The sequence below is a fragment of the Anomalospiza imberbis genome, chromosome Z (assembly GCF_031753505.1).
Source record: "Anomalospiza imberbis isolate Cuckoo-Finch-1a 21T00152 chromosome Z, ASM3175350v1, whole genome shotgun sequence".
Lineage (NCBI taxonomy): Eukaryota > Metazoa > Chordata > Aves > Passeriformes > Viduidae > Anomalospiza > Anomalospiza imberbis.
In genome coordinates, this window is record NC_089721.1 from 59227400 (window position 1) to 59241849 (window position 14450).

Below are 14450 nucleotides of genomic sequence, written 5' to 3' on the forward strand. Positions count from 1 at the left end.
CCAAGAGAGGCCAAACGGCTTGGGCAGTCTGCTGAGGAGGGTGCTGAGCTTCTCTGTATTGCAGACTCTGGAGGAGTTCCTTGACGTTCCCGAATCAAGGTCCGAAGCAGGTCCGATGTCTTCAGGGAAGGGGAGGAAGGAAGGAAGGAAGGAAGGGAAAAACAAAAATAGAAAAATGGCAAAATAAGGCAAGCAAAGAAAAAACAAAAAAAAAAAAAAAAAAAAGCAAGAGAGCAGAGCAAGCAAAGCGGGCCTAAAGCTAGCAGCAGCAAGCCAAGCAAGCAGCCAGGGGAGAGGCACGGCTATAGACAAAACAAACTGAGAGCACGGGACCAGGAATACACGATTGGGGTACAAAGCATGAAAATGTCCTGTCACCCCAGGACACACTCACAGATTGGTTTAGAGTAGAAAGTCACTGTTCAATATAGGTGATGGGCATTGGGGAAAAACTATAAACATCTAATATGTAATGTATAAAAGAGGGCACCAGCCCCCTAGGTGTCGGAGTGTGTCTTTGTCTGACTGCTGAACGGACCGTAGCAGCTCAGGGAGAAATCTTTTAGATAACATACAATAAACTACCTTGAGACTGGACGACTGAAGACTGAGTCTTTCTTTGGAGGCATGAGCTGGAGGAGAGACATTTCTACCTTTCTGGGTCACCCCAATCAGAGAGTGAGTCCAGACAAGCAGCAGTGAGTGATTTTCTTGTTTTGTTTTCCTTCTGTGTTCAGCTTTTGCTTTACCTATTACTGTCTTTATATCAACCCAGGAGTTTTGTAACTTTTACTCTTCCAGTTCTTTCTCCCTTGCCCCTGGTACTGAAGTGAGAGAGTGGTTGCATGGTGCTTGGTTGATAACTTGGGTTAAACCACAACAATACCTTCCCATCCACTGCCACTGGCACATGCCCATAGTGCCAGGTCCCTCTCTGCTTACCATGGCTGCCATGCTTCTGGAAGCTGGTGCTCCTGGCCAGCTGTTGTATTTATGCTCCTCAAAACCACCAGCAATGGAACCTGCTCCCATAGACACAGGAAGGAGCTATAGGTGTAAAAGGGACAACCTTCTTTCTACTCCAGGAAGACCAAGATCCTGGTCTTGGTGGGATGTGCTGTCCCATCCATTGTTCTCTTCAGTGAGACAGAGGCACAGAAGAGAGACAGGGAAGAGAAAGTGGAAAAGGGAGGGAGGGAGAGGGAATAAGGAAGGGAGGAAGAATCACTCCCTCAGCTAGACACTTCCTGACTTTGAGGATCAGCCAAGGGGCCAGCTGAGGAGTGTCTTTCTTGAAGCCCATTTCTTCATGCAAGTGTAGCTTTACAAGCAGCATCAAGGCCACTGTTTTCTTTTGCCAGAGCCAATCTGTTCTCAGTGCTGGGATCAGTCACAGAACTCTGGTTATCCCTACAAAGTGGTGTTCGGATTCAGAGAAGCTGCTCTGAAGCCCCAGTGCCCTGTACCCTAGGAGGGACACCATCTTTTCAGTCACATAGCCTGTCATGACTGGCAGGCAGGAGCCATCCTACCAGCCTGTTTGCCCAGAAACCCCTCTGACCAAGGGACCACAGGGTCCTTCCTGTCCCCTTGGCCACAGAGAAAGGCAGTGCATGGAGCAGCATGTTCATTCCCTCTGTGCATAGGCACCATCCACCTTTATTTGGCACATCGTCCTACATAAATGCACTGCTCCTTTTCATTCAGAACCTCTTCCACTATCATGGCTGCAGCAGGATTTCCTTCAGGAGGAGGTATCACCAATAGGGCCCTGAGGCTCTGTGATCTTTGAACTATGGAGGGTCATGAGATCAGGGACAGGCCCCAGCTGAAGAGAGACAAAGCGCACCCAGTGACTGTGTCAGGGAAATAATAATTTATTTCCTGTCTTTTGAATAAAGATTTGCTGGAGCCTTGATTGTGCCACCACTGGAGTGGCCTCTTGCAGGGCTGGGAGAGTTCTGGTGGCCAGGGGCCCTCCTCTTCCAGGGGTGCTGGGATCCCCCATGTGAGAAGTTCCTGTCTTGGACAGAAGAAGGTCTGCATTTGCTGTCCTGGGCAGAACCTGCCTCTTCCACCTCCCTCAGCTCCTCCTGGGCCTGCACCTGCTCTGCAGACAAGGACACAGATGAGGGACAGTCAGTATCCCTGCGGAAGGCAGTTTGTGAGGTGCTGGCTTGGTACTCCATATCACAGCCTTCAGGGCTGCTTGTAGAGGAGGCAAGATTTTGTTCCCAGGAGTTTGTGGAGCTGGCTGCAGAGTTGTCCTTCTCCCCAGCAGTGTGGGATTGCAGTAGCCTCTGGGCCTCTGTGCTGCATCCATGCACAATGACATTAATAAGGCCATAGACCAGCGGTGTTGTACATCCCTCAAGGTCAGGCTGCAGTATCTGAAACAATAACTTCCCATCCAGACCACAAAGGCATAGGGCCTGCAGGATGTGTCCCTCTGCATTTTTTACCAGCCACCACTGGGACCCTTATAATGCTTCCAGTCTTTGACACAGCCAGGGCAGCATGGGGACTAGTAGATGCTTTTGACCTTAGAAAAGTTCTGCCCACACCTCAGGCAGGAGGCCCCCCACAGCCTCTGGCCTCGGAGGCCCCAGCTCAGCTGGGGACAGCATTCCCTGTGGAGAAGGTGGCAGGGATGGCACAGGGCAATGGGGGCTGTTTTCAGCCAAGTAGCTGGGAGCTCTTCCTGCCTGGCTACAGATCTCTGGCAACTCTCCAGAGGGTGCGACAAGACACTGCAGATAGTCGTCTTCTTCATGCACAGAAATCTTGACAATCAAAATTGTTCTGCTGCGGACTGGGCACGCTGGTTTCCTGTCTGTCCAATGCATGATGCATCCCAGGCAGAACTGGTGGCCACAGGGCATCGCATAAGTGGAATCCTCATGAGCATCATGGCAGATGGGGCAGCTCCAATCTCTCTTTGTGGGCCTGTTTGTACTCCATGGAGAGTCCTGGGGGCTGCTGGCCCTCCTTTCTGTGGGGTACCGGGGCACCCAGTGTGAGTGTTCCCCAGCCCTCACAAGGCGCAGTGGGACTGTGACTGCTACCCTGGGCAGAAAAACATGGCACCACAAATTCCCCCTGCTGTTTCTGGGACTGCACCTGCTCTGTACAAATCGGCACAGACAGCTGGAGCATGCAGAGGGCACAGAGGGCAGCTTCTGACGTGCTGGGTTGGTCCTCCATGTCACCTGCAGGGCTGCTGGCAGGGCTCGGATGCCAGGTGGAGTCCCTCCCTGGGAGCCGGTGGAGCAGGAACTGGCCTCGGGGCTGTTGTCCTCCTTTCCAGCAGCATGGGAGCACAGCAGCCTCTTGGCCTCCTCACTGCATTGGCCCACAATGAAACTGACAGTGCCATCAACCAGCTCTTCTGTGTATTCCTTCAGGAGAGGCTGCAGCGTCTGGACCATGACCTCCCCATCTGGACCGCAGAGGCACGGGGCATACAAGATGCTGTTCTCTGCTCTCAATGCCAGCCACCCCTGGGACCCATACATTGCCTCCAGCCCCTGGCGCAGTCAGGGCAGCATAGGGTCAAGAACATGTTCTTCTTTCTGGAAAAGTTCTGCCCAGTCCTTGGGCAGCAGGCTACCCACAGCCTCTGTCCCTGCGGGCCTCAGCTCAACCGGGGAGGGTGTTCCTTGCACAGGAACTGCTCCGGGGCGCTGGCAGCTGTTTCCATCCAGGAGGCCAAGAGATCTTTCTGCCTGGCTGCTGGTCTCTGGTGATTCTCCCTGGGGTGTGATGACACACTCTAGGTATTTTTGTTCCTGCAGAGAAAACCTGGGGGACTCTATCAATCTTCTGCAGAGTGGGCACTCTGGTTTCTTCTCTGCCCAACGCAGGATGCAGCCCATGCAGAACTCATGGCCACAGGGTATCACATAAGCGACACCCTCTTGCTCATCATGACAAATGGGGCAGCTCCACTCTGTCCCCATGGCTTTGTCTGTTCTCCATGGCAAATTCAGGGAGTCCTGAGAAGCTGCTCCCCATCACAGGCACTACCAAAGAATCTCACACACTGCAACAAAACGGAGAAATCTTGGTCCCTTGCTGTCTCTGTGCTCAATCCTCCAGATCTGGTGGACACACATGGCAGGAAATCAGATCTGAGCCAGCCTGAGTCCGGTTCTCTCTGTGCCTGTAAGAAAGTCTCAAGGGATGTGAAGTCACAGTCTAACCCTAGAGACATCACAGTTCACTGCCAGCTGACTGTATGAGTGACATCACAATGGGATGACCAGCTCACTGGGATGGGGCACTTGAACCAACACAGCATGTTGAAGGCCACCTTATGTGTGATGGCCTCTCAGGTACCTGAATGGTACCTGAGCATGCACCAAAACCCAGCGATACCCCTCTTTGTTACGCTCATTTTTACATTAACACATAGATCTTTTATCCCCACCCTGATTAAATTAAGTCTATTTTGCCTTCAGGTTGCACAATTCTTTTGGCTCCACACGAGCAAACAAAGTAACACAACTGCTTTAAAATGCACGGCATTCCCTTCATAAGGTGATTCTTTTGATATATTTTCCAGCGGATGAGTGATCCCGGTAGCAGTAGAGCGTATGCTTGCAAGTACTTAGACGTAATTAATCCATCTAAAATAAAAAGCTTCTTTAAACTTTTAAATTAAATCTTTGCACAGTGGTAGGAGAATTCAGGGAAGTACCACAAATCTCTCTGGGGAGTTTTTCAAGCAATGGCCAAACTGGATTCAAAATGGTTTCAGACTGGATTCAAAATGCATTTTGCGTTCTCCAGAGAAAACTTCTATAATAGACTGGACATCACTGTCTTCTTTCTGAAAACAAGCCAATCAAATGCTTATGACTGATTGTGTGCCCTGTGCGACAACACTGTCAAAAAGGCTGCCTGGACCCATCAGGGCTGAGGGAAAACAGGTGATGGCTGAGGAAAAACAGGTGATGGCTTTGGGAAGGGCACCCAAAGCTGCCGACACTATCCCCCAATGCACCATCCAGCACGAGGAGAAGCCTTCCTTAATTTTTTCAGTATTTTATCCAATTACTCTTTTAAAAAAAAATTTGCTACTTTCAACTTCTGTACATAGTCCTCTCATTCCTTTCCTGTTTCTACCCCTTCCTTTCTTTGCACCTTCCCCTCCCTGATTGTCAGCTAAGCTATTTACAGATGGCTTTTTTCACCCACCTGGTACCTGGCGTGCCAACACCAAAATAATTCTCACTATTTTGCCCCTAACTGCCTTCTCTTTGGGGCACTGACACGGCTTCAGGCTTTCACATATGGTTTTTGGGCAGTAGGTGGGTAAGGGCTGACGAAGTGACTTCCTAAGGCCTACAGAGCAATGCACTGCAAGCCAGACATGTTCTCTTTCAGGCAAAGCTTCTTTGAAAGGACTTCAGAATTCCCATCATGGAAATGAAGCACTATTGACATAGCAGTAGACTGTCCAGTACAATTCCGTGCCTCCAGAGCTAACGTTAAGCACATAATTTGGGAGTCTCGAGCTGTAAATCTCACAGCCCTGGCATCAAAAGTCCTTTCGCTTCTGGTGAAGCGGCTCTGTATTCCAGGTCTGGACATAGACCCAGTCTCCTGCCTGGTGAGGATATACTTGAACATTCAGGGTTATTAGTGAGACCAAAACAACCAACTTGCATGAGGAGAAAAGCATTTTCTCCTAAGGATTCTCCTACAGAGTCTCTAGTGGCAGCATTTCGGCCTCCAGCCTCTGGTGGCAGACAAGGCTCAATACCCACTGCTGCCAGAAGGAGACGCTGCAGGAGCAGTCTGCAAAGCTTCTTTAAGAATACAAGGAAACGGACCCTCCATTTATTCCCCATTTTATTTCCAGAAAGCCTCTTAGGATAGCTGAAATCACCACCCTCTCGCAACCCAATTTTGGAGGTGGTCCCGAGATTTTGTTTTCTTAATCTTGATCCTTAAATTTTGAACTAAATTACAATAACCCAGAAGAAGGGAAACGGGACATCAGCTGTTTCTCATGCATTGCTTGGGGCTTCTCCCCCGCTCCAAGGGGTCCAAACTCTTCACACAACAGATTGTTCCCCGGGCAAAAGACCAGGGCTTTTCACCATGCTCTTCTTTCCCAAAAGGATTGATTTCATTCCCCCCCGTCCCCCGCCCCCATTAGCAAAATTCTCAAAACATTCTCCATTTCTCTTTCTTTGGGATCATTGCTACTTTTCCCGTGTAATTCGACCACTTCTGTTGCAGAGGGAGGTACCACTACCCTACACTGCCTCCTGATAAGCGAATTGCTTCTTTATCAGCAGGCAGGGCTTGGGATGAGAAGGAGGGAAGAAGATTGGCTTTGCTGAGTCGAACCTCGCCTCCAGAGAGCGGAGGAAGGTGACATCATCTTCGGGGCGCCCCGCTCTGTATGTTTTAGGGGCGGGCGGAGTTTAGGCTGAAGGGCAGCGTTTGACTCGGAGGCATTAAACCCCTCGCAAGGGCTGCGGGGGTAACCTTGCAGTCAGGGAGGCCTGGCTGTTCCTCGAGTCTAGAAAACGCTGGTTCCAGGCCTTCCCCAGCCGAGTTCAGTTGCAAGTCTAAAGCTCTTTGGCTTTGGACCAGCGCGTTTAACTGGCTTCTCAGGTTTTGGGGGCTGGCTTCATCCCTGCATTCACTTCCTGCTCCGGCGGCCTGAGGCTGGCTATTGTTTCAGGCTCTAAGGCAATTTGCAACTGATTCAGCTCCTTTTCTAGCTGTTGGCAACTTACAGCTCTCTGAGTCAAATCTCCATGCATATGGATACCAGGCATGGTCCTTTACTGGGATTTTAAATTTTTCTTCTACCAAAATTCATGTTTTCTCCACAAGTAACTGCGGATGGTGCTGGCTTTTCTCAGTCCCCATCTCTCTTTAGGGCTGGACAAGCTTTATATATAAGCTTTTAGCAGGTCTGCCAGTGGAGAGCAGTTGAGATCAGCTTCTGCGTGGGATTCTATTACTTTTCTGCCAGAAAATAGCAGCTTTGACTGCAAATTTATTTCTCCTTTATTATGTCACGAGCAGTTACTGCTGTATAAAATGGCCATGTCACCTCAAGAACAGCCTGCTCATTGCGCCAGTTAAAATGTAAGGCCCCAAAAACGTTGCTCTATGAGACACTTTAAAAGGACTTAAACTTGTTCACGTACTCGGACGTAGAAAAGCAGGAGAAATACTGACAAGACGTTCTCAAGAGGTCGGAATGACAAAAATAATCTTCACTGGCAACTTCTGAAAATCAGAGAACTTTGGCAAAAAATTTAGAGCAGGATTCAATCAACATGAAACATTCCATCAGGCATTAACTTAGCCCATTCAACTTCACAAACTCCAAGCCTGTTAGATTTTAAGTTACTCAAAAATCTGAGAGGATGGAATTGGAAGAATAAAGGGGAAGAGAGAAGGAGAGAAAATACCTAGAAAAGAACCAACATAGCTACCAATCCTGGTTCCAGTGGTGTTCAGCTGATAGAATTCCAAGAGGAGGTAGGGCCAAGACATGTGGTTGCCACGTCTCTGGAGTTAAATACCCTTTGGCTTTCCTGGGGCCTTCCCCCACATGGGGCTCCCACTCACCCGGCCATTTAGGAGCTGAGTTAGGGGTTCCAGACACAGGTGTGGAGCGTTGCCTCTGCTGTGCCAGGGATCAGCGGCCACTGCTGGGCTGGGATACAGGCCTGGCAGTGTGGGGTGGGCAGAGTAGGGCAACACCTCACCAGAGCAAGGCTTGGTCTGCCCCTTTCCCCGCATACAAGCACCTGAAATGTTTTGAGCCAGCAATCTCTAGCCTCTCACCACAAGGTTTCCGGGTTCCTGTGCTTCTTGGCTGTCAAGACTCCAAAGATTTGTGGCTGGATATTAAGAAACCTGCACTTTTATTATCTTTATCCAAAAGAGGCAGCATGAGGGTTGTTTGTTCTTTCTAAGACCTTCCCTCCTTTCTGTGTCCTCATCCTGAGATAGTCCTTGTAACGCCTCTCCTCTCTCCCCTTCTCCACAACAATGGAGGGGAACAACGGAAAAACCAATCTATGAGTGGCAAAAAATGTTAGAGTTACAATGTAGTAAGGAAAAAAAAAGCAGTATACAACAAGAAGAAGAAAATTGCGCAAAAGAGGTAATGGCTTAAGCGACAAAGGTGAAGTGTCACATGGGGCGCCTGGAACAAAGACAAGATGGCGAGGGCTTACAGAATGATTCTGATGGTAGATGGGGGCTGCTGGTGCTGCCTGGAGCAGCTGTGGACCTGCAGTGGCAGTTTCCTGCTCCTTCTCTGCAGCAGTGATGGTGGCAGCGGCAATGGTGATGGGTGTCTCTCCCTGCAGAGCTCTGTTTGGTACTGCCGCTACCATCAGTCCGCCATGCTGGGCGTGTGCGTGGGAATCAGCTCTGCCGCTTCACTGCCTCTTCCTCCCACCCTGCTGGGCTCCGTTTGGCTTAGCTGGGCTCCCTTTTTGCTTGGCTGAACTCACTTGGTATCAGTGTCACCACTCTGGGTTGCCTTGTTCTGCTAGAGCGGAAAAACAGTCCCAGATGCCACCCTGGCCCTGATGGTTTCAGCCATGTGTCAGAGATGTCACTTCTGTGCCACCCATCTCAGCCCCGTGTCCTAAGAAATACTGTGGAAGGACAAAACTGGGGGGGTGTGGGTTGAGGGGGGAAACGGTGGTGGTGCTTTGGTGCCAAGGCCTCTGTGCTAGAGGGAGCCAGACAGAAGGATCCCCCTTGCATTTCCGGTCATGGCATTTCCCTGCTGAAATCCTACTATGGCTATGATGTACAATGTTTGGAAGAAATAGTGCTGAAAGATCCATGACCTCGTCTCTGTAGCTAGGAGAAAGATCTAAATGCAATTAAAGCAGTGCTTCTCCTTGTTTGCTGCTTTCTAGAGCTGAGGAAGGTCCAGGTGGAACATTATTGGCCAGAAGCATTGGTGGCCAAAGACCACTAGCGTGGTTCCTCACCTCCTGGTCCCTTCTCAGTGCTCAGCTTCTCGGTGTGGGCTACAGGGGCTTAGTGTGTTCTTGGAGTTACTCTTAGATGCCTTGAGCAGCAGGTTCTGGACTAGGAGGGCTTTTTGTGTTGCTTTGTAGCAGAGGAGAGCTTTGCAGGCTTTTTTTGGCCTGAGCTGTAGAGAAGGCCTGGTTCTATGCATGAATTCACAAACCAGCCTAGGGTGGCTGCTATTGTGATGTCAGCGGCCGCATCCCAGCGTTGTCAAGGCAAAGTTGCTGTGCCGAGGCCCGGAAGGGCTCAGTGCGCAGAGCAGCTCTGTGGCACGCTCGCTGCAGGCGGAACCTGCTGATCGCCGAGGTCTCTGCCAGCAGGACTCTTGAGTATTTTTGTTTCTTCCCCACAGGCGTTGTCTGGTGCAGACTTGAGCAGCACTGCTCGAGCCATGGAGAAGGTGTGTGCTGCAGTTTGCACGGCTTTCTCCTTGGCTTATTCTGGGTACTTTTTCACCCACCTGGCACGTAAGTGGACTGTTTTGTTCAGTGCGGCATATGGAAACCAAAATGCCACCAAGAGGCCTTTAGTTGGGTAAAGCTGCTGTCAACAGCTCCAGCTAAGAAGGGGGTGTCTCTAGCCAGTGGGGCGTGGGGCAGCATTTGTAATGTAGCCTGCAGGGGTTCCGCTCCTCCCGTGGCATAGCCTGTGGCAATGGAGTCTGGAATCTCCCCAGTTTGCTGGCTCAAGCAAGACAACTTCCAAGATAGGAAGACTGGGAGAGCTTGGCAGGAGTCCTTGTGAAAGCTGTGCGCTGCTCTCCAGGACTGAGGGAAAGTCCCTCAGTTCAAGTCTTCTTGTCTGCATTCCCTCATCCCAGGACGTGCCTTAGGAACTTGACACTTCCTGCATGCTAGAAGAGCCATTTGTTCTGTGATGAAACCACAGACTCAGCTTGGAAAAGGCCTCTGAGATAGACATTTCAGAGGAGTTCTTGTGTGCTGCTGAACCCAGGAGCTGTTCCTGTGCTGTGTCACCATAGAACTGCCACCATGGCTAAGGGGGACTTGGGCGAAGCTGGTTTGGGGAAAGGCTTTCAGTAAGCCCATGGCAATTGCTGCATGCAATCTCTTCAGAAAACTGAAGTACAGGAAAGAGAGGAGCTGTAGCTCCTGCTGGATGGGGTGGGGCAGAAGCTGTAATGCCTAGTACAGAACCACTCAGACTTTCTCAGTCTCAAGTTTCTATGGGTTGAGTGGCCAAAGAGGACAGAAGGTAGACACGAGGCAGTGGTTTGTGCTGTTGTCTTGCTTGCTGTGTGACACAAGGCTTGCTGCTGGAGTGACGTAGTGAAAACAGAATGATCTGTCTTTGGGTTGGCGACTTTGTGGTGGGCTTGCCCAGCACAGGCAGTTTTCTTACAGCATCTGGTTCTTTTTCCCTTGTGTGTTGCAGGTCACGTCACCCGTGCCTGGAGAGAATCCGGTCCTTGGGTGAGTGGGAAAGGAGCCTTTGGTGTTGGTAGCATTTGACAATTGTGGAGCAAGCTGTGAGCTGGGCCTGTTGCAGTCCAGCGCCAGCCTGCTTGGATGAATGGAAGTACAGTGCAGGCTCTTCGCAGCAGCAGCAGCAGCAGCAGCAGCAGCTGCAGGAGGAGTTGGATCCCGGGCTGTTTCCTCCAGTTCCTTTTCAGAGCTTTTAAGCAGCTGAAAGTGGGGTTGCTTGGTGCTTTAAGCCATGATGGAATTTCTCCTGTAGAAGAGAGTGCAGTCCCATCGAATTGGCCCATTCTACTTGAGTTTGAACAACTTAGAATGCCATTTCTGTGCAGATGATTTCTCCTTAGTGCATCTGGCTCTAGAGCTGAATATAAAGAAGGTTAGCAGTCCCTCACACTGCTGTCTGTCTGCAGAGCCCAAAACCAACCTCTGAGCCTCCTCTGGCTGCACGTCTTCCTGAAGAAGAGGCCGAAGGGGAGGAAGATTCCCACCAAAGTGCACCTGCTGCCACTGCAGGGCCTGAGCATCCAGCATCAGTAAGTGGCACCTCTGGGTAGTCCTGTGGCTGGAACAAAGCATAGCTGCAAGTTTCTGGTCAGACAGCACCTCCCGTGCCTGGCTGAAGATGCTGAGGGCTGGAATCCTTCCAGCTCTTCCAGAGCACTTCCCTCAGCCTGTGAGGCCTGGAAAAGGGGTGTGGAACTTGGACGCTTAGGCATCGCTTTCCTACTGTTCTGACAGGGGCTGTGAATTTGTCTTAGCCAGAGACAAGAGGTAGCATTAGGATGTCTTGGGATGCTCCTGGGGTACAAGTGAAGCCCTTTGTGCCCAGTGGCTGTGCAGGCTCCTTGTCCCCAGTGAAGAGAGCAGTGCAAAGATGCAGTTCACAGCCTTGCAGGATATGAGGAGACACTGTCCCCAGGAGGGACCAGGCCCTCCCCACGGAACAGCTAAAGTCAGTCAGTAGCTAAAGGAACAGCTGAGTTGCAGCGGGGCCTGTAGCTGAATATACCGAAGGTTCTGAATGACAGGTTCTTTCCTGACCCTCATGCTGCTGTCTGCCCACAGAGCACAGGGGCAGCGTCAGCACCTGCTCTGGCTGCCTCTGCACCCGAGGAAGAGGCTGAAGAGGAGGAATCCGCTGCCAATGAACCTGCCCCTGCTGTCAGCCTGCGGCCTGAGCAGCCCACGTCAGTAAGTGCCTGTTTTGGCTAGCAGTGTCTTTGGTGTCATTTTGTCCGTCATGTAAAAGCAGCCTTTGGATTTTGCGCCTTGAGCTGGAGAAGTGGGCTGCGAAAGCTGAGAGGGGAAGAGCCCTGGGTGTGGCCAGCAGCGTCTTCCTAGGAGCTTGCATTTGAAATGGGATCGGAGGGGCACCTCCGACATGCAGGCATGTTTGTGACCCAAATGAATTTCTTGTCCCAGAGCTCCACCTCCTGTGTCCTGGTACCTGCACGAGCTGCAGCTGAAGGCCCTGAAGAAGCCTCCAGTCCCCAAGCTGGAAACTCAAGCCTGAGCAGCTCGTGCACCTGGAGCACGACTAGTTCCTCTGGCAGCAGCTGGAGCACGACTGGTTCCTCTGGCAGCAGAGAGCAGCTGGGAGAGAGGACAGAGGACAAGTGCCTGGCCATGCTGAGTATGTGCTTTGTGATCCTTGTCCGCCGGAGCAGTGCCTTGTGTGTGCGCGTGTCAGCAAGAGCTGTCCCACCTCCTGTTCCTCCTCAGCTGAGTGCCAGGTCCTGTGGCCTCCACACAGGACCTGCTGTTGTGCTTTGAGGTGGTGAGGGGTCCCTGGAGTGTTGCTCCTGCCTCTGAGGGCAGCTGGGCCTGGTTTGGCTTTGCCTGAGCTTCCCTCTATGCCAAAAAGAAAACAGAGGTTGTTTCTGGCTGAGCAGGATGCTGTGACCTAGCGAATGAGTAGGCCTCAAGGAGCTCCTGTGGGGCCCAGCTCCTGTGGGGCACAGCCAAGGTCATCTTCAGAACTTAGCCTGGCCTAAAGGCTGAGGGACCTCATTCCTGAGGCCCATCACAGTAGGGTATAACATAAGCTGCTGCTCTTGAAAGGCAGAGGGGCATTGTTTAGGCAAAGTCCTGCTTAAAGCTGGAGATCTCGGCTCTGCTGGAAGCACTTTGCAATGTTCTTCCTGTTCTGGAAAGGGCGGCTGTTGATAAGAATTGATTCCAGAACCCAAGATGCCTTGGATGTTTGCAAGGATGAAAGCTTTTGTTGAATGTCACAGAGTGTTCATGGCCAAGAACAGAAAGGTTTTGTTTTTCCTGCTGCCCTTAATGTTTGTAGACAACAATCACTTCTCTTGGTTACAGTTTTCTGATCCCTGTCTCCTCTGACTGTTTCTCGATGTGCTTAGATTTTAGTGTAGACTTCTAGTTTTGGGCAGGCCATCTGTGCTGCAGGGCTGCTTGTCTTGCTGCTGTTGTTTTTGAGGTGGTGGTGGTGGTGGTGGTGGTGGTGGTGGTGGTTTTGGTGGTGGTGGTGGTTTTGGTTGTGGTGGTGGTGGTGTTTCCCAGCTGACTGAGTTGAAAGGGCAAAGTGTCCCAGACAGTGGGGCTGCCTTTCTGATCTGCTGCAGGGTGGGACCTCTTCTGAAGTGAACATCTTTCCTTGGGATTTTTACAGAGATGCTGGTGAGCGAGGGAGATCCTGAGGCTAAGTACACAGAACTGGAAACGATTGGCAAAGGGTGAGTGCAGCCACAGCTCCTTCTTCACAGTGGGGGGCGGTGCATTTTGCTGGTGTCACACCTCCCCAGAGTGACAGCAGGCAAGCTCCAAAGCTGTTCAGACACTGCGTTAAGATGATGCCTGATGATCTCTAAGTACTGGTCAGCATTTATAGCTGAAGTGGCCAGAAAAGTAGAGCCCTTCCTGTGTCTGGTGCACCCTAGAGAAGCAGCTGCCAATGGCTCTGGACCCAGAACACAGCTGTCTAAGGATCCTCTATTTTGAGTACTTCTCCATTTGTGTGCGCAACAGTGGAAGCCTTTGCCTGCTCCGGCTGTGGCTGCAGGCTGTGGCTGGACACTATTTTCCTTGGAAGCTGGAGAAAGGATCTGTGTCTGGAGGCTTTCCTCCAATGGCTCTTACATGGCTTCAGACTTCTCAGAAGGCCTCAGTGGTGGTGCTTGAATTTGGCAGATAGACTCCAAGGAGAGGTGTGAGAAGGCCGAACCGGCATGTGCCTGGAAAAATCCCACACATGCACAGATACAGAAAGAGAAAAGGGAGAAAAGACCCAGACGAGAATCTGTCGTGTTCCATTTACTGTTTGCCCCGGGACTTTTTTTCCCATTGGACCGCGGTGTCCTGCACTTGCAGGGACTAAAGGACTTCTTCTTTCTCTGCTGCTCTTTTGTTTCTAGGGGTTTTGGCACGGTGTGCATGGCAGTGGAGACTGCCACAGGAGAAGAGGTAAGCGTCAAGCAGCGCCACAGCTTCTGCAGTGCTGTTTTAGGACGGCATTTTATCTGTCATGTCTGCAAGGGTTTGCTTTGTTCTTGTGCAATGGAGAATGCCAGTGGTTGCTGGAGTAATGATCAAGCCCCCTAGAAGTGCCAAAGGTTTCCCAGCAGTTTTGCTCCATTCTTACCGGCACAAAATGGCTTCCTGCTTGCAAGGGGTGTGTGAATGAAAATGGGGATGATAAAGTAAGGCCCTGGGGGAAGACTGTGGGCACAGCCTGTGTTGTTAGAGCTTTGCGGTGGAGAGCTTAGACCATGTTTCTCCCAGGTTTACAAGGCAAAGGGTATCTGGCTCTTTGTCCTGGGAGGTGCCCAAGCAAGCGGTCTGATGTCCAGCCACAAGGCGGTTTGGCCCAGCCCAGCTCCATCATCCCATAATCACTGTCTCCGTCTTCCCCTTGTGGTCCTGCGCCACAGACTTTGGTTCACGGTTTTCCATGTCGTTGTAGGTGGCCATAAAGAAAATTAGTCTCCTGGAAGAAAGCAGCAGTGAACTATG

The 14450-nt window shown here is 51.1% G+C and overlaps 3 protein-coding genes across 3 annotated transcripts in view; 2 read left to right on the top strand and 1 right to left on the bottom strand.

Annotated features, from left to right (window-relative positions):
- Window positions 1–14450, bottom strand: part of GTF2H2 (general transcription factor IIH subunit 2) — a 459966-nt gene that overhangs the window by 34583 nt on the left and 410933 nt on the right. The gene's annotated exons all lie outside the window — the stretch shown is intronic.
- Window positions 9026–11752, top strand: LOC137465534 (uncharacterized). Its single transcript, XM_068177620.1, has 4 exons — window positions 9026–9500; window positions 10429–10466; window positions 10886–11008; window positions 11541–11752. Exons 1-4 carry the CDS (start codon window positions 9425–9427, stop codon window positions 11685–11687), a joined length of 384 nt encoding a protein of 127 aa, XP_068033721.1. The 5' UTR covers window positions 9026–9424; the 3' UTR covers window positions 11688–11752.
- Window positions 12034–14450, top strand: part of LOC137465531 (serine/threonine-protein kinase PAK 3-like) — a 77760-nt gene continuing 75343 nt past the window's right edge. The window contains exons 1-3 of the mRNA XM_068177618.1: window positions 12034–12108; window positions 13111–13174; window positions 13853–13901. Coding sequence (XP_068033719.1) covers window positions 12102–12108; window positions 13111–13174; window positions 13853–13901 — 120 coding nt within the window. The 5' untranslated portion in view covers window positions 12034–12101. The remainder of the gene's footprint in view (window positions 12109–13110; window positions 13175–13852; window positions 13902–14450) is intronic.